The following is a 24,771-nucleotide window of genomic DNA, read 5'->3' as shown; positions in this document are numbered from 1 at the left end:
GACTCTGGGAGACGAGGACAGGCCGAATGGAAGCACTCGATACTGCAGATGTAGATGTCCCACCCGAAATCTGAGGAACTTGCGAGAGGCCGGATGAATGGGAATGTGAGTGTAGGCCTCCTTGAGATCCAGAGAGCATAACCAGTCGTTTTGCTCGAGGAGGGGGTAGAGAGAAGCAAGGGTCAGCATGCGAAATCTCTCCTTGACCAGGAATTTGTTGAGGATCCTGAGGTCCAGAATTGGACGCAGATCGCCCGTCTTCTTCGGAACAAGGAAGTATCGGGAGTAAAACCCCCGGTTGTGTTGGTCCACAGGGACCGGCTCGACGGCCCGAAGCCGGAGCAAAGCCTGAGCTTCCTGAAGAAGAAGGGCGGTCTGGGTCAAGTTGGAAGGATACTCTCTTGGAGGGTGGTCCGGGGGGACCCGATGGAATTGAAGAGAGTACCCTTCCCTGATGATGGTAAGGACCCAGAGGTCGGTTGTGATAGCCGCCCATCGATGATAAAAATGATGGAGGCGACCCCCAATGGGAAAAACAGGGAGAGGCAGAACGAGGTTGGTTATGCTCCCTAAGAGAGAGTCAAAAAGGCTGAGGAGCCTTGGGGACAGTAGAAGGCTGAGGCTTTTGCTGAGCCTTTTGTGGAGGCTGTCTCTTCGCTGGTTGTCTCGCAGCAGGAGCCTGCCTGGGTGCATAGCGTCGCTGATAGATCAAGGGCGGTCGAGAAGGGCGAGACTGCACCGGTTTAAGCTTGGGACGAAGAATGGACTGAAAAGATTTCTCATGGTCCGACAGCTTCTTTGTCACGGTCTCGATGGACTCGTCAAACAAATCTGCTCCCGCACAAGGAACGTTGGCAAGCCTGTCCTGGAGGTTCGGGTCCATGTCAATGGTCCGCAGCCACGCCAAGCGACGCATAGCCACCGAACAGGCGGCCGCCCGAGCCGAGAGCTCGAAGGCATCGTAGGAGGATTGCATCAATTGAAGGCGCAGCTGGGACAGCGAGGCGACCACCTCCTCGAACTCGAAGCGAGCCTGAAACTCAATGTAAGGCGTAAACTTCTGAAGCACAGGCAGGAAGCGAAGGAAATAAATTACATGATAAAGAGTAAAAGAACTCAAAACCGCGGCAATAGAAGGCAAAAAAACGGGTTTTCAATTAGTGCAGAATTGAAGTAAACTTCTCAGCTCCGCGGAAAGAAAAGAACAGGTGAGACACGCCCGGACCATCGGGCGGGAAGGCACTGGCTCATGCGCGGTACGGGCATCTCGAAACTTCTGAGTTTCTGCAAGCAAGTATGCTTGTGAGACGTCCGTATCGGGGCTCTGTCGGATGACATCACCCACTAGTGAGAATACCTGCCTGCTTGTCCTGGGATAATGCCCTCTTCAGTTTGTACCAAAGCAATCATCTCCTTCCTCCCCTACCTTTCCCGTCCCTCTCCTGCTTGCCTCCCCCTTATCTCCCTGTTTTCTTTATCAGTTGCCTAGAGCTTGTACAGGTTTATGCGACTCACAAATAGAAGATTAGATATAGAAAAGGAGGGAGGAACTTCCTCAGAGATCTCATACATTTCTATTCTGCCCCCGAAAACCTTAAAATTAACTATCATAACCTCTCCTCCCACCTTGATTTTCCTCATAGGGAATAAAGGGCTGTACACAGTGCTTTGCTAGTGTCTGCCTGTGTCAGCTTTGCTGCAGCCTGAGTGAACGAGGAGGACTTTCTGCCTCAAATCCTTGTAGAAAACAGTCCACAAATGGAGATCTTCGGGATACCAGTCAGATAAACAGCAACTGAGGTTTCTACCCCCACAAATCCTCAAGGCGCAAAAGGGGGGGGGAGATTTAAAAATGCAGCCAGCTCCCTGAAACCCAAAGAGATTCACAGAGGGGACCCACAGCCTGTGCTCAAGCCTCTGATAAATCAGAAGGCATGCTGGCTCAAAGGCAAAATGACCTCCAAGCTTTGCAGATGCACAAAGCAGGCTAGCTGAACGGGTATACCTGGAGGTTGCCCTACAAGCTGCAGCTCCCCTTGCAGAATTTGTGTCCTCTCCCAGGCAGAGTAACCCCCAAAATGGGGTCCTCCAACTCTAAAGCCTCCGGAAATGGAAGAAAATTACCCCAAAATAACAAAAAAACAGAGATCAGAACACAACTTCTAAGTTCACTTGCAATAGAAAAAACTGAAGAGGGCAGTATATGCTACTAGTGAAGGAGAAGGAGCTGAAAGATGTGATTAACACCCTTCCGTAAGCAGTTTGTGAGCACAGGTTGTTCACCTAATGTACAGACTCCTGTAACAGAATAGCCTTTTGCTCCTAAACATTTTCCAAAAAACAGATTGTATACTAATACTTGCATCACAGAAACAATGGTCAATAGCAGCAAGTCAAGGCTTCCAAATACATAGTCATCCATTAACTACAATCACAAATTATGTCGATTTCTGTATATAAATCTCACCTTTGAAAATCCTCCTCCGATATTACAAGATTAAATAGAAAAAAAGGATCAGCATCATCAGTCAGCTGGACTATTAAATCCTGGAAATAAAAAAATGTTCGGTATCAGATTTCAAACATTTTAGCAGATAAGACACCAGCATGCCTCAAAGGGCATTAGCAATGGCCTGAGACTACACTAATTAAATATTAAAAAATGTATGTATTTTAATATAGAGTGGGTCTGTAGGTCTCTATCCTGTAGTAATTAAATTTCCCTCTATTGCGTAATGTTTCAAAGGGAAATCTCAATTTACATGTTAATGTCCTCTCCTTGAGCCCTGCTAGATCAGTCCAGGTGAGTGGGCTATATCTCCCTGTCAGCAAATGAAGCTAGAGAAAAATCAGCTCTGAGCTAACTCAGACCTAAAACCAAATCTGATGCAGTCTAAATCATGTCGTGGTCATTAACCCAATAATGAGAATTCATACACCAATAACTGCCTTCAGAGTGGCTACAACATACTCACCTGGAGTACTGCATATAGCACTGGTCGCCGTACATGATGGAGGACACGGTACTACTCAAAAGGGTCAAGAGAAAAGCGACTAAAATGGTTAAGGGATTGGAAGAGCTGCCGTACAGCGAAAGATTAGAGAAACTGGGCCTCTTCTCCTTCAAAGAGAGGAGATTTGAGAGGGGACATGATCGAAACATTCAAGGTACTGAAGGGGATAGACTGAGTACATAAGGATAGGTTGTTCACCCTCTCCAAGGTAGGGAGAATGAGAGGGCACTCTCTAAAGTTGAAAGGGGATAGATTCCGTACAAACATAAGGAAGTTCTTCTTCACCCAGAGAGTATTAGAAAACTGGAACGCTGTTCTGGAGTCTGTCATAGGGGAAAACACCCTCCAGGGATTCAAGACAAAGTTAGGCAAGTTCCTGCTAAACAAGAACGAGCGCTGGTATGGCTAGTCTCAGTTAGGGCGCTGGTCTTTGACCAGAGGATCACCGTGTGAGTGGACTGCTGAGCATGATGGACCGCAGGTCTGACCTAGCAGCAGCAATTCTTATGTTCTTATGTTAGCTTTCTGAATTTGTCAGAACAAGAACCCTTGACATCCATAGCTTCCATGGGTAGATTCTGAAATGGAAGAGTAGCCTAGAGATTAGATGACTGGGCTGATAACCAAGGAAGCCAAGTTCAAATCCTGTCACTGTTCCTTGTGATCTTGGGCAAATTAATTAATCCTCCATTGCATAAAATTAGATTGTAAGCTCTCTGAAGACAGGGAAGTTACCCAGTGTACCTGAATTTAACTCACCTTAAACCACTACTGAAATCTAAATAAAATAAGCTCTCCAAAGGGACAACACCTTGCTGTGGAGAAGAGGCTTGCGGTTTCTGATGACTCAGAGGGCTATGCAGTAGGACTATCCATATCAGACAGGCCTCCGAGAAGAAACTAGATAAAGAGTTTCCCACCCATGGCTGACTGAGTACCGTATTTTCGCGGATATAACGCGCACCATTGTAAAACGCGCACAGGGGTATAGCGCGCAGAAATCACGATGATATGTACAAAAACTTTTCTATACCGCGCTCAGGCATATAACGCGCATGCTGCCCGACTCTCCTCTGGCCACCCCGACTCTCCTTTCGCCCTCCCCGACTCTCATCTGGTTGCCCCGACTCACCCTGACTTTCGGTGCACTGCCCCGACTCTCCTCTGGTTGCCCCGACTCACCCTGACTTTCGGTGCACTGCCCCGACTCTCCTCTGGTTGCCCCGATCTGCCTGTCCCCCTTGAAGATCTGCCTGTCCCCCTTGAAGTCCTGTCCCCCCTTGAAGGTCTGCCTGTCCCCCCTTGAAGGTCTGCCTGTCCCCCCTTGAAGTCCTGTCCCCCTTGAAGGTCTGCCTGTCCCCCTTGAAGATCTGCCTGTCCCCCCTTGAAGTCCTGTCCCCATCCTGAAAGCCTGATGCCCCCCCTCGACGTCCGATTCTTCTCCCCCCTCGGCAGGACCACTCGCACCCCCACCCCGAAGGACCGCCGACTCCCCGACAATATTGGGCCAGGAGGGAGCCCAAATCCTCCTGGCCACGGCGACCCCCTAACCCCGCCCCGCACTACATTACGGGCAGGAGGGATCCCAGGCCCTCCTGCCCTCGACGCAAACCCCCCTCCCCCCCAGCCGACCCGCGACCCCCCTGGCCGACCCCCACGACCCCCCCACCCCCCTTCCCCGTACCTTTGGAAGTTGGCCGGACAGACGGGAGCCAAACCCGCCTGTCCGGCAGGCAGCCAACGAAGGAATGAGGCCGGATTGGCCCATCCGTCCTAAAGCTCCGCCTACTGGTGGGGTCTAAGGCGCGTGGGCCAATCAGAATAGGCCCTGGAGCCTTAGGTCCCACCTGGGGGCGCGGCCTGAGACACATGGTCGGGTTTGGCCCATGTACCTCAGGCCGCGCCCCCAGGTGGGACCTAAGGCTCCAGGGCCTATTCTGATTGGCCCACGCGCCTTAGGCCCCACCAGTAGGCGGAGCTTTAGGACGGATGGGCCAATCCGGCCTCATTCCTTCGTTGGCTGCCTGCCGGACAGGCGGGTTTGGCTCCCGTCTGTCCGGCCAACTTCCAAAGGTACGGGGAAGGGGGGTGGGGGGGTCGGGGGGGTCGGCCAGGGGGGTCGCGGGTCGGCTGGGGGGGCGGTCGGAGGTTCTTGGGGGGGGGGGCGGTCGTTGGAGGGGGGGGGGTTTGCGTCGAGGGCAGGAGGGCCTGGGATCCCTCCTGCCCGTAATGTAGTGCGGGGTGGGGTTAGGGGGTCGCCGTGGCCAGGAGGGTTTGGGCTCCCTCCTGGCCCGATATTGTTGGGGAGTCGGCGGTCCTTCGGGGTGAGGGTGCGAGCGGTCCTGCCGGGGGGGGGGATGTATCGGACGTCGGGGAGTCGGCCGGGCAAGAGGGCTTGGGCTCCCTCTTGCTCCGATCGTGGATGCGGGTGCGGGTGGGAGCGCGTGCGAGCGGTCGTTCGGGGTGGGGGTGCGAGCGGTCCTGCTGGGGGGGTGAATCGGGCGTCGGGCGGGGTGGGAACTATGTTTAAAAACTTTTGTATACCGCGCTCAGCCATATAACGCGCGAGGGGTATGCGCGGTACGTAAAATCACGTATAACGCGCGCGTTATATCCGCGAAAATACGGTAGATGTGTGGCAGGGAGCTCGGCAGTGATATGCTGGGTTCAAGTCTGTAGGAATAATATGGTGAAATGCAAAGGGAAATTATGCTCCTATCTGCCTAGAAAGCATTACCTTCAAACTTCATCCAACAAACCCTAGAAAACCTTGGTGCACTGATAAGCAAGCAAGGAACCAGAGGCCTGAAGCTGGGTGAGGAAGGATCCTTTCCAGTAGCATTAGAAACCACGCTGAGTCCTGACCCATGTGAGGCTCCGCCTCTGACCAGAACTGAGGGTAAGCTATAATGGTAGAGAATTATAGTGGATAACAGAGTTTGACAAGGGGTTTTTAAGAAGGTGATGCCGCTCAACCCAATATTTTGCTCCCTGTAGGATAAGATTCCCTCCAACAGAGTTTGGATTAACCAGCTGCTGTTTGAGCAGAGTCTATTCTTAATATGAGTGCAATTTTCATTGTCTCTGAGCGGCCCGAGCCTGTTTATCAAATCGCATGTGGCTGCCTGAAACTTCTCCTCTGATACAACCAGAAACAGGAAGTTGCGTCAGAGAAGTTTTGGGCAGCCGCATGCGACTTGAAAAACAGGCCTGGACCGCTCGGAGACAATGAAAATCGCCAGCGAAGATGAGGGGAAGGGAGGGAGATGCCCGGACCGCGGTGATCGGGAGGAAGGAGGCTACTGGACCGCGTGAAGGGCGCCGAAGGAAAGTGGAGAGAGAGGGGAAGGAGAGAGTGGAACAGAAGCTGAAGGGAAATGGGGAGGAGAGAGTGGAACAGAAGCTGAAGGGAAATGGGGAGGAGAGAGAGAGGGAAGCACATACTGGATGGAAGGAGGGGATAAAGGAAAAAAAAAGAGTCAGTGTTCTCCCTAGGGCCTTTTAGCCGGGCGCTCCGCCCGGCTAATTTAGATGATCACCCGCCTGTCATCTCGATCGCAATCCTGCTGCTGCTGCCACCGCTGCTCAACATTTTTTTTTTTAAAAAACCTTCTCACCAGCTTGGAGATTTCCCGGACTGACTCGGCACAGCCTGAATCGCCGCCGAAAGTAACTGACTCCTGCCTGACTTAATTTTTTAACGCCAGCAAGCGACTTGAACCCATGCTCCGGGGCTCTTAACATGTGCGTGCCAGCTTCCTTTCTCTTCCCTCCGAAAACAGAAGTTAAGTCCCGGGGGGGAGGAGAGAAGAGAAGGGAAGCCGGCACACACACATTACAGCCCCGGAGCATGAGTTCGCTACAGGCTAAGGTGGGAGACAGGTCAGCGACAGAGCGAAGCTTACAACTTGCTGCTCTTGCTTGCTTTGGGCCTTCCTCGCTGCCGGGTCCTGCCTACTTTCTGTTTCCACGAAGGCAGGACCTGGCAACGAGGAAGGCCCGAAGCAAGCAAGAGCAGCAAGTTGTAAGCTTCCCTCCGTCGCTGACCTATGGAAGATAGGTCAGCGATGGAGGGAAGCTTACAACTTGCCTTAGTCTGTAGCGACTCTGCCGACAGGTGTGAGGTGGGAGGGATGGGAAGAGAAATGCTGCTGCTGCACCCAATTGGGGAGTGGGAAGAGAAGTGCTGCTGCCCCCAATTGGGGAGGGGGAGTGGGAAGAGAAGTGCTGCTGCTGCCCCAGTTGGAGAGGGGGAAGAGAAGTTCTGCTGCTGCCCCCAGTTGGAGAGAGGGAAGAGAAGTGCTGCTGCTGCACCCAATTGGGGAGTGGGAAGAGAAGTGTTGCTGCCCCCAATTGGGGAGGGGGAGTGGGAAGAGAAGTGCTGCTGCTGCCCCAGTTGGAGAGGGGGAAGAGAAGTTCTGCTGCTGCCCCCAGTTGGAGAGAGGGAAGAGAAGTGCTGCTGCTGCCCCCAGTTGGAGAAGGGGGAAGAGAAGTGCTGCTGCTGCCCCCAGTTGGAGAAGGGGAAGAGAAGTGCTGCTGCTGCCCCCAGTTGGAGAGGGGGAAGAGAAGTGCTGCTGCTGCCCCCAGTTGGAGAGGGGGAAGAGAAGTGCTGCTGCTGCCCCCAGTTGGAGAGGGGGAAGAGAAGTGCTGCTGCTGCCCCCAGTTGGAGAGGGGGAAGAGAAATGCTGCTGCTGCCCCCAGTTGGAGAGGGGGAAGAGAAGTGCTGCTGCTGCCCCCAGTTGGAGAGGGGGAAGAGAAGTGCTGCTGCTGCCCCCAGTTGGAGAGGGGGAAGAGAAGTGCTGCTGCTGCCCCCAGTTGGAGAGGGGGAAGAGAAGTGCTGCTGCTGCCCCCAGTTGGAGAGGGGGAAGAGAAGTGCTGCTGCTGCTGCTGCCCCCAGTTGGAGAGGGGGAAGAGAAGTGCTGCTGCTGCCCCCAGTTGGAGAGGCGAAAGAGAAGTGCTGCTGCTGCCCCCAGTTGGAGAGGGGGAAGAGAAGTGCTGCTGCTGCCCCCAGTTGGAGAGGGGGAAGAGAAATGCTGCTGCTGCTGCCCCAGTTGGGGAAGGGAGAAGGAAGACCAGGGAAGGGAAAGAAGAGGAAAGAGATGGCAAGACCATGGGAGGAAGGGAAAGTAAATGAGCTACCAGACCATGGAGGGGGAAAGAGATGTCAGGGCATATGGGGGGAGGGGAGGAGACAGTTGCCAGACCAGGTGAAAGGAAGGAAGGAGAGAAAGGAAGGAGAGAAAGGAAGGAGAAGAGATGCCAGATAATGGAGTGGGAGGGGGAGATGGAGGGAGAGGAGAGAGATGCCAAGGCATGGGGGGAGGGAAGGGAAACTACGGAGACATAAAATGCCAGACCAGAAGGAAAGAAAGGAGAGGAGGTGCCAGAGAAGGAGGGAGAGGGAGAGATAGAAGAGGAGAGAGATGTCAGGGCATGGGGGGGAGAGAAGGGAAGGAGATAGAGATGCCAGACCATGGGGTGGAGTGGGAAGGAAGGAAGGAAGGAAGGAAAAGAGAAGAGAGATGCCAGAGCATAGGGGAGGAGGTGGAGACAAAAAAAATGGAGATAGGGGTGAAGCTGAAACGAATCATGTACAAAGGAGAGAAAGGGCACAAGATATACAGTTTATTGAAGGGACATAGAAAGAGGGAAGATGCCATATGGAACAGAGAGGGCAGGCACTACATGGAAAGGGCAGAGAGGGTGGACAGTGGATGGAAGGGGTAGAGAGAGAGAGAGAGGGCAAAGGCTAGGTGGAAAGGGGCAAAGAGAGAGGACATGTTGCATGGAAAGGAGCGAAGACAAACGTATAGAAAGAAGAGAGCAAAGAGAAGATGATTAAAGAAGAAACGACAAAAAGGTAGAAAAAATTTTTTGTTGTTGCTTTATGTAGAATCAAGTAGTACTGTAACTGTATCGATTAAAGTTTATAAATAGGAAATGGAAATAAGGCAATTTTGGGGGGACTAAACCCCTTTCCTCAGGTCAGGACAGTATACCATAACAACAGTATACTGTACTGTCTTGAAGAAAGATTTGGCCTCTGAAAGCTACTTGAAAATGGATTAGCCCAATAAAATGGTATTTTCTTATTTCTCATTATTTGTTTTATTTCTATTTGTTAATTTGTAAAGTGGTGATTGTTATGTAGCAGTTTTTTCAAATTTACATCTACTGTCTTTATATTTTGCACAGTACACTTCTCCCTTCGTATTCGCGGGGGTGCGGGCGGACCATAGGCGCGAATATGGAAAAACCGCAAATAACTTTTTAAATGTTATTCACGGGTTTTAGAAAATGCCTTCCGTTTTTATTATTGGAACTGCAAATAACTTTTCTACAGCGATTTCTGGGCAGGCATGCTGGGAAGAAGCCTTTCTCTCTATGGATGCTGGGAAGCAGCGTTTTTCTTAATGCATACTGGGAAGCATAGAAGCAGCAAATTTGTTGGAGACAGCATGGTAGCAGAGATTTTCAGAGTGAATGGTAAGCGATACACTTTTTTTATCGGTACAGTAAAAGGAAAAAGAACTTTAATGATGATGTAATTTTGGGGGGCAGAGTCAGCTAGCGAAAAGTCGCAAATAAGCGAATCCGCAGATACAGAGGGAGAAGTGTATTAGGGGATGTGTCACTGTTTCTGTGGTGTTGCATTGTATGCACAGTCTGGTTTCTTGGTTCAGTTTAACTTTTGTCTACATATTTCTATTTTTAGTTTGTGATTATTCCATATTGGGCGAGGGTGTATCTGTGTTCTGTGCGTATGAAAAGGATATGGCTTTCTATTAGCTACGACTGTACAGGATCAATTGACTGTGCAGGATCTGGCTTGTTTAGTTTTACAGTGCGTGTATTGAAACATAGAAACATAGAAATAGACGGCAGATAAGAGCCACGGCCCATCTAATCTGCCCACCCCAATGACCCTCCCCTACCTTTCTCTGTGAATAGATCCCACGTGTCTATCCCATTTGGCCTTAAAATCAGGCACGCTGCTGGCCTCAATAACCTGAAGTGAAAGACTATTCCAGCGATCAACCACCCTTTCAGTGAAAAAGAATTTCCTGGTGTCCCCGTGCAGTTTCCCACCCCTGATTTTTCACGGATGTCCTTGTTGCCGCGGGACTCTTGAAAAAGAAGATATCTTCTTCCACCTCGATGCGGCCCGTGAGATACTTGAATGTCTCGATCATGTCACCCCTCTCTCTGCGTTCCTCGAGTGAGTACAGCTGCAACTTATCCAGCCGTTCCTCGTACAGGAGATCCTTCAGTCCCGAGACCATCCGGGTGGCCATTCTCTGGACCGACTCCAGTCTCAGCACATCCTTACGGTAATGCGGCCTCCAGAATTGCACACAGTATTCCAGGTGGGGGCCTCACCATGGATCTATACAATGGCATAATGACTTCAGGCTTACGGATGATGAAACTCCTGCGTATTCAACCTATGATTTGCCTTGCCTTGGATGAAGCTTGCTCCACTTGATTGGCAGTCTTCATGTTCTCACTGACGATCACCCCTAAGTCTCGTTCTGCTTCAGTTCTTGTTAGGATCTCGCCATTAAGGGTGTAAGTCTTGCATGGATTTTGGCTGCCCAGGTGCATGACTTTGCATTTTTTGGCATTGAAGCTGAGTTGCCAGGACCTAGACCAGCGCTCCAGTAGGAGTAGGTCGTGCATAATGTTCTCGGACATTGAATTTATGTCTGTTGTGCTTTTGCCCACTACATTGCTTAGTTTGGCGTCATCGGCGAATAATGTTATTTTACCTCGCAGCCCTTCTGCCAAGTCTCTTATAAAGATGTTGAATAGGATCGGGCCCAGGACCGAGCCCTGCGGCACTCCACTGATTACCTCCGTCATTTCGGAGGGGGTGCCGTTCACCACTACCCTCTGAAGCCTACCTCCAAGCCAGTTCCCAACCCATTTCGTCAATGTGTCGTCCAATCCTATAGAACTCATCTTGCTCAGCATCCTGCGGTGTGGTACACTATCGAATGCTTTACTGAAGTCCAGGTATACGATGTCCAGGGACTCCCCAACATCCAGCTTCCTCGTCACCCAGTCAAAGAAGCTGATCTGGTTGGATTGGCAGGATCTCCCCTTAGTAAATTCATGTTGACGGGGATCCCGTAGATTCTCCTCGTTCAGGATCGTATCCAATTGGCTTTTGATTAGAGTTTCCATTAGTTTGCACACTATTGATGTGAGACTCACTGGTCTGTAGTTTGCCGTCTTCCAGTCCAACGGGACGTTACCCGTACTAAGGGAGAGATTGAAGAGTGTGGATAGCGGTTCCGCCAAGACATCATACAACTCCCTGAGCACCCTGGGGTGTAGGTTGTCAGGCCGCATTGCCTTGTTAACCTTAAGCTTTGACAGCTTGCAGTAGACACCGCTGGGTGTAAACTCGAAATTACTAAACGGGTCATCTGTGTCAACCCTTGTCTGTAGCTGAGGGCCGAGTCCTGGCGCCTCATGGGTGAAGACTGAGCAGAAGTATTCATTTAACAGTTGGGCTTTTTCCGAGTCCGCTTCTACATAGTCTCCGTCTGGTTTCCTAAGACATACTATCCCGCCTGAGTTCTTATTTCTGTCACTGATATACCTGAAGAAGGATTTATCTCCTTTCTCGATGTTCTTCGCTAGAGACTCCTCTAAGCGGAATTTGGCCTCCCTAACTGCTGTTTTGACGGCTTTTGACTTGGCCAGATAGACTTTCCTAGAGTCCTGTTTCCCTGATTGTTTGTAAGAGATGAATGCTTTTTTCTTCTCCTTGATGAGGTCCGAAATCTCCGCAGAGAACCACTGTGGCTTATTGTTCCTTCGCCGTTTACTTATTGATTTAACATAGCGGTTTGTTGCTTCTTGTATGATGGCTTTCAAAGTCGACCACATTTCTTCCACATTATCGGTTTCTGCTTGGCTTTGTAGCGCCTGGTGAACGAAGTCTCCCATTTCTTTGAAGTTTGTGTCCTTGAATTTGAGGACCTTGGTCAGTGTGGTAGATTTAGTGAAACCTTTCCTGAGATTGAACCATACCATGTTGTGGTCACTGGAGGCCAATGTGTCGCCCACCGAGACCTCTGTGACACTTTCTCCATTGGTAAGTATCAGGTCCAGTATTGCATGATCCCTTGTTGGTTCCAACACCAGTTGCCTGAGTCTTGCTCCCTTCATAGAGTTTAATAGCCTCCTGCTGCTGCCGGAAGCAGAGGAAAGCGTGTTCTAGTGCTCACTGCAGTGTTTAAGATGCTGCCTTTTCCTAGGTGCACCCTTGTTGTGTGACTCATGGATTATTACTAAAAATATCTTTTTTATATAGAGGAGAGGGTTGTTAAAAATGATCAGCACTGGATGTCATATACACTAGGCATGCCACTGGATTTAATGACCTTATTCCAGGGGTAGACAATTCCGGTCCTCGAGAGCCGGAGCCAGTTCAGGTTTTTAGGATATCCACAATAGATTTGCATCTCAAGGAGGCAGTGCATGCAAATCCATCTCATACATATTCATTGTGGATATCCTGAAAACCTGACCTGGCTCCGGCTCTCGAGGACCGGAATTGCCTACCCCTGCCCTATTCTAACCACCAAATTTCCCTATCCCGCCCCTCCCAGCTACTTTTTCATGCCACCCAGCTGGAAAAAATTTCTGGGGAGAACACCGAGAGTACATGCTGAATTGGGGATACAGATACCAGATCTGAGGGGAGGAAAGGAGGAGAGAGATACTAAAAACCACCTGGGGGAGGGAATGAAAAATGGAAGGGAAAAAGTCAGAGATGCCAGAGCATGGGGGGAGGGAGAGATGGAAGGGAAAGGCACAGTAACAGAGCAGATGCCATATGGAAGAGAGAGAAGGCAGACAGTGGATGGAAGGAATAGAATGACAAGATAAGGAAAGCAGAAACCAGACAACTGAGGTAGAAAAAAAAATTTTCTATTTCTTTTCAACAACCCCGAATCGAAGGACAGCCCACTTCCTCCCGCCATCAGGATCCCCCCAAACAACCCCTGCACCTTTTAATTGAAGGTCAGAAGGAGGAATGCCTATTCCCTCCCACCTCCGGTGTCCCACGCCCCCAACTCCCCTCCCTTGATCCTCCCCAACAGGTGGGATTCCCACTCCCTCCTGCCGCAGGGGTCCCCTGCTCCCCAACAACCCCCCCTGCCAGTCAGAGGGATGCCTACTCCCTCTGGCCTGCAGGCCCGCCTCTTCACAATGGCAAGCCTTCCCCTTACTGGTGCATCATGTGATGCACTGGGGAGGGATCTAAGGCTCTGATTGGCCCAGACCTCTCCCGGCCTTCGTCATAAATGTATGGGAGGGGGGACGGGGAACACTGGCAGCGGCAAGAGTTAGCATTCCTCCTGCCAGGGTGGGGGGGAGGGAACCCTTGCAGCGGGAGGGTTTCTTCCTGGCAGAGGGGGCAGAGGACCCTAGTGGCAGGCAGAAATAGGCATCTCTCCTGCCATCCTTGAATTTAAAGGTGTGGGGCTGTCAGGGGGCAGGAGACTCTGGCAGCAGGCAGGAGTGGGCATCCCTCCTGTCAATCTTGTACAGGGTGGGGGGGGGTAGGCAGCAGCAGACAAGAGGGGTGTCAGCAGGAGGGGAGAAACATTTCCCTCTGCTGCTCTCTATGCTGGTCAATCAGCTGAGTAGGCAGGACTTGCGGAGACTTGTGGCTCAGTTGATCAGGGCAAGGCGAGCAGCTTTGACAGAAGGGAAGAGCTGTGCTTAGCAATTGCTCTTCTGAGCAAGCGCCAGGCAAACAGTTCCTCCCGGAGGGAGCCGCAGCGCAAAAGCACACAGGCTGCGTGCTGGTGGTGAGAGCAGGCAGCGGCTGAAGAGGAGGTGGTGGCCGGGAGGAGGTAGCCAGAAGGAGGAAGCAAGAGGGAGGAGAGACCAGGAGGGGTTAGCGGCAGTGGCGAGAGTAAGCTCCACCCACCTCACCACGTCATCTACAGAGTCAGCGCCCAGACTTCCCCTTAATAGGAGGGAGCCGCGGCGCGAAGGCATACAGGCCGTGTGCTGGTGGTGAGAGCAGGCAGTGGCTGAAGAGGAGGAGTTGGCCAGGAGGAGGAGGGGGTAGCCAGAAGGAGGAAGCAAAAGGGAAAAGAGACCAGAAGGGGTTAGCAGCAGCGGCAAGAGTAAGCTCCGCCCACCGCAGTGCGCCATCTAAAGAATCAGCGCCCGGCGTTCGGCGCCCGGCAAAGGCGCTCGCCTAAGCAAGGGCACCTTTGCAAAGGGCCTTAAGAAGGGCCGGGCAACTTCATCCAAGAACACAAGGAAAGACAGCACAGTAAGGGAGTAGTTGGCGCGAGGAAGAAAATCCACATACAGGCATAGTAGAGCAAGGAGACAGCATGCGCTGAAGACAAGAAGCAGGTAGGCCCAGGAGGGACCACACCCACACAAGAACAAGGAGAAGTGGCAGGCACAGAGGGCGCGGAAGAAAAGCAGCAGGAACAGTAGGTAGAAAAGGGGAGGCCCAAGAGGTAGGCCCAAGAGGAAGCACACACGCACCTCAGCGTGTAAAAGAGCAGCAGCAGAGAGATCATACACAGGCAAAAAGAGAACACACACACACAGGCAGAGAATACACACACAAGCAGGAAGACAACAATAAAGGGTGAAGAAAAGGCAACCACAAGAGAGAACTCACACACATACACAAGCAAAAGGTACTAGCAGGCACAGAGGGCAAGGAAAAGGAGAACAGCGCACATGCCCAAGCGGAAGGAGGCAGAAGAAGAAGAAGATTAGGAAGAGCCAGGAACAGGAGAGCACATAAGCAAAGAATATAGGAACTTCTAGAAGGTGGACAAGAATGGAAGCTGCAGGTGCCCAGAGGTTGAGCTTTCCAGTGTACTGCATGGACTGCCACATGTACGACTACTTCCCTCGGGGAGACAGTCATATGTCTGCAGACGATGTCAGAACTGAAGAGCTTGAAGAGTGAAGTCAGTCAGCTGAAGCACAGGGTCCAGGAACTGGAGGAACTCTACATCTCAGAAGACCCTTTTCGGGCAGCCGATTACCCTATGAGAGAGAGGCACATTGAGGAACAAGTCAGGGAACTTGAGAAGTTCATCGAGGATGCCTACAGGAGAGTGGAAGAACAAGAACACGAGCAGCACAGGAACAAGGAGGATGCACTAAATGAAGGACAAGAACCATCTGATACCAAGGCAGAAGGATCCCATGGAGGAAACCTGCAGGAAGAAGAGGCAAGATCCTACCAGTGCCTTGAGGGAGAAGAAACGAAAGGCACCAAGGACACTGATCTGCGACCACAGCGGAGGCTTAAAAAAGGAAAATCTGCAATCCTGGTGGGAGACTCAACCCTAAGACAGGTGGACAGTCACATAGCAGGAAGGAGAGAGGATTGGCTGGTGACCTGTCTCCCAGGAGCAAGAACCAAGGACATCGTCGACAGAATTGAAAGGATCATGGAAGGAGCAGAGACAGAAGAGACGGCAGTGATAATCCACGTTGGGACAAATGATGTTACCAGGACAGACTACAGCAGGAATGCACTCACTGAACAGCTCAAGATCTTGGGGAGGAAGCTGAAGATGAGGACTCAGAGTTTAGCGTTCTCGGAAATCCTGCCAGTACCGAGGGCTGATATGAAGAGGCAGGCAGAGCTACAATCAATAAATGTGTGGATGAGAAGATGGTGTGAAGAAGAGGGATTTCAATTCGTGAGGAACTGGACGTTTTGGGGCAAGAACAAGCTCTTCGGGAGAGATGGACTACACCTGAGCACGGCGGGAACTAGACTACTAGCAAGTAACGTCAGGAGAGGAAAAGAGCAAGCTTTAAACTAGGAAGAGGGGAAAGCCGACAGTCGACCAGGTGTCGATGATTCGGAAGACAGTATCCCGAAAGGATACTGAGCGGGGACAGTGTTGGGAAGACACCAAAGACACAAAACAGGTGATGAAATACAAACGGAGTCGGACGAATCAAGAGGAAGACAGGAGGAGTCTACTACAAGGGGAGGACAAAAGGGAACAAGAGGAAAGGAAGGAACAAAAGGAGGAAAATAAGATCGTACCACCAGGGGATGACAGGAGAGACAATAAACAGGAATATGCAAGACAGGAAGAGGACGGAAAGAAAAATGAGCCGCAAGGGAGAATAACAAGAAAACAAAAATATCAAGACTTAAGTTGTATATACACTAACGCAAGAAGCCTGAAGAACAAAATGGGGGAACTAGAAATCATGGCCAAAGATGAGGACCTATACATCATAGCGATCACGGAAACTTGGTGGAATGAGGAAAACAAATGGGACATAGTACTGCCAGGGTACAAGCTCTACCAAAGAGACAAGACACATCAGAAAGGAGGAGGAGTAGCACTTTACATAAAGGAAACCATTCACTCGACCGGAATGGACGCAACAGGGACAAATGACCAGCTGGAATCAATATGGATTAAAATACCAGGAAGAAAGGGAGCCGAGATAAAGATGGGACTGTACTATCACCCACCTGGGCAAACAGAAGCAAAGGACAAAGAACTGAGAGCAGAGTTGAGGCGAGATGGTTAAAAACGCAAACACCATAGTTATGGGAGATTTCAACTATCCAGGGATAGACTGGAGCCATGGAACTTCAAAATGTTTGAAGGAAACGGAGTTCCTGGAGGCAGTACGGGACTACTTCCTGGAGCAGCTTGTCAGGGAACCAACGAGAGGGACAGCTATTCTGGATTTGATCCTCAGCGGGCTGAAAGGACCTGCCCAAGAAATGGAAGTAGTGGGACCATTAGGCAATAGTGACCACAACGTTCAAAGTGAAATTAGAAATGCCAAAGGGGAAGAGAACCATAACAACAACGTTTAACTTCAAGAAAGGGAATTATGAAGCCATGAGACGAATGGTAAGGAGAAAACTCAGGAACTGCTCCAGGAAAATACGGTCGGTGGAGCAAGCCTGGACCTCATTCAAGGACACAGTAAATGAAGCGCAAAACCTGTATATACCTAGAATTAGAAAAGGGGACAAAAAGAATCAAACAAAAGACCCAGCATGGATATCCACTGAAGTTAGGAAAGTGATAGGTGACAAGAAAAAAAATCATTCAGGAAGTGGAAAAAGGATAAAACCGAGGAAAATTGGAAAGAGCATAGAAAGCATCAAAAAGAATGCCACTGCTTGGTCAGAACAGCAAAAAAAGAGTATGAAGAGAAACTTGCCAAGGAGGCACGGAATTTTAAACCATTCTTTCGATATGTGAAAGGGAAACAACAAACAGTCGACTGTCAGCTTTCCCTCTTCCTAGTTTAAAACTTGCTCTATTCCTCTCCTGACGTTACTTGCTAGTAGTCTAATTCCCGCCGTGCTCAGGTGTAGTCCATCTCTCCTGGATGAGGGAGACAGAAAGGGAGTGGTAAAGGAGGAAACGGAGGTGGCAGACGTTCTTCTGTCAGTCTTCACAAAAGAAGACACTTCCAACATGCCGGAACCAGAAAAATTCTTCAAGGGGGATCAAGGGGAAAAGTTATCGTCAGTGGAGGTAAGCCTCGGAGACGTACTCAAACAGATAGATAGATTAAAATCTGACAAGTCTCCGGGCCCAGACGGAATCCACCCGAGAACACTGAAAGAGCTCAGAGATGAAATAGCGGAGTTCCTACAACAGATATGCAACCTATCCTTGCAAACAGGGGTAATCCCGGAGGACTGGAGGATAGCGAATGTCACACCCATCTTCAAAAAAGGATCCAGAGGCGACCCAGGGAACTACAGACCGGTGAGCTTAACCTCAGTTCCGGGGAAGATGGCTGACTCACTAATCAAGGACAGTATCAGTGAGCATATAGAAAGAAATAATCTGATGAGAACCAGCCAGCATGGTTTCTGTAAAGGAAGATCATGACAAACAAACCTACTGCACTTATTTGAAGGGATAAACAAACAATTGGACAAAGGTGACACCACAGACATCATATATCTGGACTTCCAAAAATCCTTTGACAAGGTACCCCACGAGCGCCTACTAAGGAAACTGTGGAACCACGGGGTGAAAGGGGACATGCACAGATGGATCAGAAATTGGCTGGCGGACAGGAAGCAGAGGATAGGAGTAAAGGGACACTATTCTGACTGGAAAGGGGTCACGAGTGGCATCCCGCAGGTGTCAGTGCTGGGACTACTGCTGTTCAATATATTTATTAATGACCTGGAAACAGGGTCGAAGTGCGAAGTTATAAAATTCGCGGATGACACGAAACTCTCCAGTAGGGTTAGAACTGTTGAGGAATGTAAACAATTGCAAAGGGATCTGAACAAGCTGAGTGATTGGGCAAATAGATGGCAGATGAGTTTCAATGTAGAGAAATGTAAGGTCTTGCACGTAGGGAAAGGAAACCCAATGTACAACTACACGATGGGGGGAAGGTATTGGGGGAAGGCAACCTTGAAAAGGGGTCTTGGTGGATAAAACAATGAAGCTGGCGGCACAATGCGCAGCGGCCTCCAAGAAGGCGAACAGAATGTTGGGCATTATCAAAAAAGGTATCACTACCAGAACCAAGGAAGTTATCCTGCCGCTGTATCGGGCAATGGTGCGCCCGCATCTGGAGTACTGCGTTCAATACTGGTCACCGTACCTCAAGAAGGATATGGCGATACTCGAGAGGGTTCAAAGAAGAGCAACAAAAATGATAAAAGGCATGGAAAACCTTTCATATGCGGAGAGGCTGGAGAGGCTGGGGCTTTTTTCCTTGGAAAAGCAGAGACTTAGAGGGGACATGATAGAAACTTACAAGATCATGAAGGGTATAGACAAGGTAGAGAGGGACAGATTCTTCAGACTTGCGGGGATAACAATAACAAGAGGGCACTCGAGGAAGTTGAAGGAAGACAGATTCAGAACAAATGCTAGGAAGTTCTTCTTCACTCAGAGGGTGGTGGATACCTGGAACGCGCTTCCAGAGGAGGTGATAGAGCAAAGTACGATTTTGGGGTTCAAAAAGGGATTGGACGAATTCCTGAAGGAAAGGGGAATTGAGGGGTATGGTTAGAGGGATTCTATACAAGGCAAAATGTTGCATGTAATAGATCACTATCAGGTCTTTAACCTGGAGAGCCGCCGCGGGAGCGGGCTGCTGGGCACAATGGACCTATAGTCTGACTCAGCAGAGGCAATGCTTATGTTCTTACGCTCTTTACCGGCGAGTCTCCGCACAAATAGCATCATATAATTTGCATGCTATTATGCTGAGAATCACCCATAAAATAAAAATCACTCCCACTAAGGCCACTACATCAACTCGCCAGATTTTACTGGCAATTTTTGAGAATCCGGCCCTATATTTCTTTTGCACTTGAATTTATTTTTTTATTTTTATTTTTAATATGACTATTTTGCCTGGCACTGAAGTCAGGCTTACTAGTCTGTAATTTCCTGGATCACCCCTGGAGGCTTTTTTAGAAAATCAGCATTAACATTGGCCACCCTCCAATCTTCAGGTATTACCGTGTTTCCCCCAAAATAAGATAAGGTCTTATATTAATTTGTGCTCCAAAAAACGCACTAGGGCTTATTTTCGGAGAATGTTTTATTTTCGGGGAAACACAATATCTACCCTCGACACTTGCCATGTTATACCTATCCCTCCCATCTCTTTGTGCACCGGAACACCATCAATATCACTGATGACATCATCAGTGATGCAGCAGAGGGAAGGCCCTAGCGGGGAACGCCATTAAGCAGCCCGTTCAGAGCATTACCACCGGTTTTGAGGTTTCAGAAGTATGTAAGGTAGTCGGTAGTAGTGCTGCCCAATTCAAATCGGTTCACCGATTCACTTCAGGTGAATTGATTCGAATCGATTCAAAAGAAAAAAAAAAAATCATCTTCCCCATTCAGCTGACCCTCCCCCTCACCACCTAAAGCGGGAGGGCAGCGCTGCTCTTGCTGGCCGGCCGCCACCGCACCTGCTTTAGAGGGTGAGGGGGGAGGGTCAGTCAGAAAGTGCTGCTATTGGTTTCCCCCCTGGCGTCTAGTTCCCCCCCCAGCCTCCCCGCACCGTTTATCTTTGCACTGCTTCAGAGCTGTTTCCTCTGCCACGATCCTGTCTTTGATGTCAGAGGAAGGGCGGGATCGCGGCAGAGGAAACAGCTCCGAAGCAGTGCAAAGATTGCTAGCACCGCGATCTTCTCTGCAGGCTGCTCCTCAAAAGTAAACGGTGCAGGGAGACCAGGGGGGAAGCCGGACACCAGTGGGAGGCCAGGGGGAACACGCAGGCCTTCGGGGGGGGGGGGTGATCAGTCCTTCGGGGGGGTAGGACAGGCCTTCAAGGGGGTAGGACAGGCCTTCAAGGGGGGACGACAGGCCTTCAAGGGGGTAGGACAGGCCTTCAAGGGGGTAGGACAGGCCTTCAAGGGGGTAGGACAGGCCTTCAAGGGGGGACGACAGGCCTTCAAGGGGGTAGGACAGGCCTTCAAGGGGGGTAGGACAGGCCTTCAAGGGGGGACGACAGGCCTTCAAGGGGGGACGACAGGCCTTCAAGGGGGGACGACAGGCCTTCAAGGGGGGACGACAGGCCTTCAAGGGGGGACGACAGGCCTTCAAGGGGGGACGACAGGCCTTCAAGGGGGGACGACAGGCCTTCAAGGGGGGACGACAGGCCTTCAAGGGGGGACGACAGGCCTTCAAGGGGGGACGACAGGCCTTCAAGGGGGGACGACAGGCCTTCAAGGGGGGACGACAGGCCTTCAAGGGGGGACGACAGGCCTTCAAGGGGGGACGACAGGCCTTCAAGGGGGGACGACAGGCCTTCAAGGGGGGACGACAGGCCTTCAAGGGGGGACGACAGGCCTTCAAGGGGGGACGACAGGCCTTCAAGGGGGGACGACAGGCCTTCAAGGGGGGACGACAGGCCTTCAAGGGGGGACGACAGGCCTTCAAGGGGGGACGACAGGCCTTCAAGGGGGGACGACAGGCCTTCAAGGGGGGACGACAGGCCTTCAAGGGGGGACGACAGGCCTTCAAGGGGGGACGACAGGCCTTCAAGGGGGGACGACAGGCCTTCAAGGGGGGACGACAGGCCTTCAAGGGGGGACGACAGGCCTTCAAGGGGGGACGACAGGCCTTCAAGGGGGGACGACAGGCCTTCAAGGGGGGACGACAGGCCTTCAAGGGGGGGACGACAGGCCTTCAAGGGGGGACGACAGGCCTTCAAGGGGGGACGACAGGCCTTCAAGGGGGGACGACAGGCCTTCAAGGGGGGACGACAGGCCTTCAAGGGGGGACGACAGGCCTTCAAGGGGGGACGACAGGCCTTCAAGGGGGGACGACAGGCCTTCAAGGGGGGACGACAGGCCTTCAAGGGGGGACGACAGGCCTTCAAGGGGGGACGACAGGCCTTCAAGGGGGGACGACAGGCCTTCAAGGGGGGACGACAGGCCTTCAAGGGGGGACGACAGGCCTTCAAGGGGGGACGACAGGCCTTCAAGGGGGGACGACAGGCCTTCAAGGGGGGACGACAGGCCTTCAAGGGGGGACGACAGGCCTTCAAGGGGGGACGACAGGCCTTCAAGGGGGGACGACAGGCCTTCAAGGGGGGACGACAGGCCTTCAAGGGGGGACGACAGGCCTTCAAGGGGGGACGACAGGCCTTCAAGGGGGGACGACAGGCCTTCAAGGGGGGGGTGACATGCCTTCAAGGGGGGGATGACAGGCCTTCAAGGGGGGGATGACAGGCCTTCAAGGGGGGGATGACAGGCCTTCAAGGGGGGGGACAGGCCTTCAAGGGGGGGGGACAGGCCTTCAAGGGGGGGGGGACAGGCCTTCAAGGGGGGGGACAGGCCTTCAAGGGGGGGGACAGGCCTTCAAGGGGGGGGGACAGGCCTTCAAGGGGGGGGGGCAGGCCTTCCGGGATGGTGGCACAGGCCTTCAGGGGGGACAGGCAGGCCTTCAGGGGTGAGATGCAGGCCTTCAGGGGTGAGATGCAGGCCTTCAGGGGTGAGATGCAGGCCTTCAGGGGTGAGATGCAGGCCTTCAGGGGTGAGATGCAGGCCTTCAGGGGTGAGATGCAGGCCTTCAAGGGGGGAAAAGACTTCAAAGGGGGGACAAGACTTCAAAGGGGGGACAGGCCTTCAAGGGGGAAACAGGCCTTCAAGGTTGAAACAGGCCTTCAAGGGGGAAACAGGCCTTCAAGGGGGAAACAGGCCTTCAAGGGGGAAACAGGCCTTCAAGGGGGAAACAGACCTTCAAGGGGGAAACAGACCTTCAAGGGGGGGGACAGGCCTTCAAGGGGGGGGGACAGGCCTTCAAGGGGGGGGGACAGGCCTTCAAGGGGGGGGGACAGGCCTTCAAGGGGGGGGGACAGGCCTTCAAGGGGGGGGGGGACAGGCCTTCAAGGGGGAAACAGGCCTTCAAGGGGGAAACAGGCCTTCAAGGGGGAAACAGGCCTTCAAGGGGGGGACAGGCCTTCAAGGGGGGGACAGGCCTTCAAGGGGGGGACAGGCCTTCAAGGGGGGGGGGACAGGCCTTCAAGGGGGGGGACAGGCCTTCAAGGGGGGGGACAGGCCTTCAAGGGGGGGGGGCAGGCCTTTAAGGGGGGGGACAGGCCTTTAAGGGGGGGGACAGGCCTTCAAGGGGGGGGACAGGCCTTCAAGGGGGGGGGACAGGCCTTCAAGGGGGGGGACAGGCCTTCAAGGGGGGGGGACAGGCCTTCAAGGGGGGGACAGGCTTTCAGGGATTGTGGCACAGGCCTTCAGGGGGGACAGACCTTCAGGGGAGGGGGCCCTGGTGTAGAAGTACACGGAGGGAGGGAAGGAAGGGGAGTTCAAAGAAACATGCATATGCCGGACTTTGGGGGGGAAGAAATAATGGGTCTAAAAATAGAGGAGAGGGAGAGAGATGATGGACAATGGTGATTTAGGGAGGGAAGGAACAGAAAGAGAGAGAAGTTGGACACAAGGGATGGTGTGGAGAGGGGGATAGAGATACTGGATAGGAGGATAGTTGGGAAGAGAAAGGGAGAGATGGTGGACCCTGGGGTGGTGAGAAAGAAGGGATAGATGCTGGATGAAAAGGTAGTTGAGAAAAGGTGAATCTGTGGATGGAGATGAAAAAAAGAAAAGATGCCAGACCTCCAGGGGAGGGAATGGAAATGGAAGGGGAGGACAGAGATGGCAGATGGATGGTTAGGACGGAGAAAGAAGAATGAAGGAGACTCTGGCAAGCAAGTTATCAGAAGACAACCAGAGCCTGGGACCAACAAGATTTGAATATTGACCAGACAACAAAAAGGTAGAAAAACTAATTCTATTTTCTGTTTTGTGATTAAAATATGTCAGATTTGAAAAGTGTATCCTGCCAGAGCTGGTGTTAGACCTCAAACGTGAGCTAGGATTTAACAGAGAGGAAAAGTCCTTTTTGTTTCTTTATTTTGTTTACACCACAGCGCCAGTGTGGTTAGGAGAAGCCAAAGGGGGTGAAGAAGCTATAAAATAAACCCACCAAGATGTTTGAAAAAAACACCCAATTGGACAGGAAAATCTAATCAAATCAATAGGCTGAATCGAATTCAATAGGCTGAATCGAGTCAAATTTTTTTTTCCTGAATCGGGCAGCATTAGTCGGTAGTGTTCCGGTGCAGAAAGGAATGGGAGGGAGGGATCTTAACTAGAGCTTATTTTGGGGGTAGGGCTTATTTTCGGGAAAACAAGGTACAAACAATTTTAGCAACAGGTTACAGATCAACAGCAGACCAGCATTTTCATGTTTGAGTTCTTTTAATACCCTGGGATGTATATTATCCAGTCCAGGTGATTTATCACTCTTTAATGTGTCTTTTTGGCTCTGTACATCTTTCTAGATTAACTGCGATTTCAGTTCATAGAAACATAGAAAGATGATGGCAGAAAAGGGCTAAAGCCCATCAAGTCTACCCACTCTACTGTCCCACCCCATTAAGTCAGAGTGCTGCTCGACCCACATAGAGATCCCACGTGGATGTCCCATTTATTCTTAAAGTCGAGCACGCTAGTGGCCTTGATCACTTGCACCGGTAGTTTGTTCCAGTGATCCACCACCCTTTCTGTAAAGAAATACTTCCTGGTGTCACCACCAAATCTCCCTCCTCTGAGTTTGAGCGGGTGCCCCCTTGTGATTGAAGGTCCCTTAGGAAAGAATATGTCATTTTCCACCTCGACACGACCTGTGACGTACTTAAATGTCTCAATCATGTCACCCCTCTCCCTGCGCTCCTCTAGAGAGTAGAGCTGCAACTTGCCCAGTCTTTCCTCGTATGAGAGACCCTTGAGTCCGGAGACCATCCTAGTGGCCATTCGCTGGACTGAAGGGTCTCTCATGCGAGGAAAGACTGGGCAAGTTGAAGCTCTACTCTCTAGAGGAGCGCAGGGAGAGGGGTGACATGATTGAGACATTTAAGTACGTGTGCATCATCATCACCCTTGAAAACCATTTCCAGTTCAAGTAGATCTCTTACATCAGGGGTGCCCAAAACGTCGATCGCGATCTACCAGTTGATCGCAAAGGCAACGCCGGTAGGTCATAGAGCCAGTGTTCTCCCTAGCGTATTCCCCCATGGTCACTGTCTCACCTTTAAAGTAATTACGGAAGCCTGCAGAGTAAATGTAGCAGTCTGCCGTCAGCCTCTGTAGCATGTTCCCTCTGCGGCGGACCCGCCCCGACGTCAGAGGAGGTGCGGGACCGCGCCAGAGGGAACGTGCTACAGATGCCGATGGCAGCCTGCTATG

At 51.5% G+C, this 24,771-nt stretch overlaps 1 protein-coding gene across 1 annotated transcript in view; it reads right to left on the bottom strand.

Annotated features, from left to right (window-relative positions):
• Positions 1-24,771, bottom strand: part of SASS6 (SAS-6 centriolar assembly protein) — a 175,667-nt gene that overhangs the window by 133,958 nt on the left and 16,938 nt on the right. Inside the window, exon 3 of the mRNA XM_033915970.1 lies at positions 2,468-2,547. Within this exon, the coding sequence (XP_033771861.1) occupies positions 2,468-2,547 (80 nt within the window). The remainder of the gene's footprint in view (positions 1-2,467; positions 2,548-24,771) is intronic.

This window comes from Geotrypetes seraphini, chromosome 12 (assembly GCF_902459505.1).
Source record: "Geotrypetes seraphini chromosome 12, aGeoSer1.1, whole genome shotgun sequence".
Classification (NCBI taxonomy): domain Eukaryota; kingdom Metazoa; phylum Chordata; class Amphibia; order Gymnophiona; family Dermophiidae; genus Geotrypetes; species Geotrypetes seraphini.
Note: the sequence above shows the minus strand (reverse complement) of the source record. Positions and strands in the feature narration are given on the sequence as shown.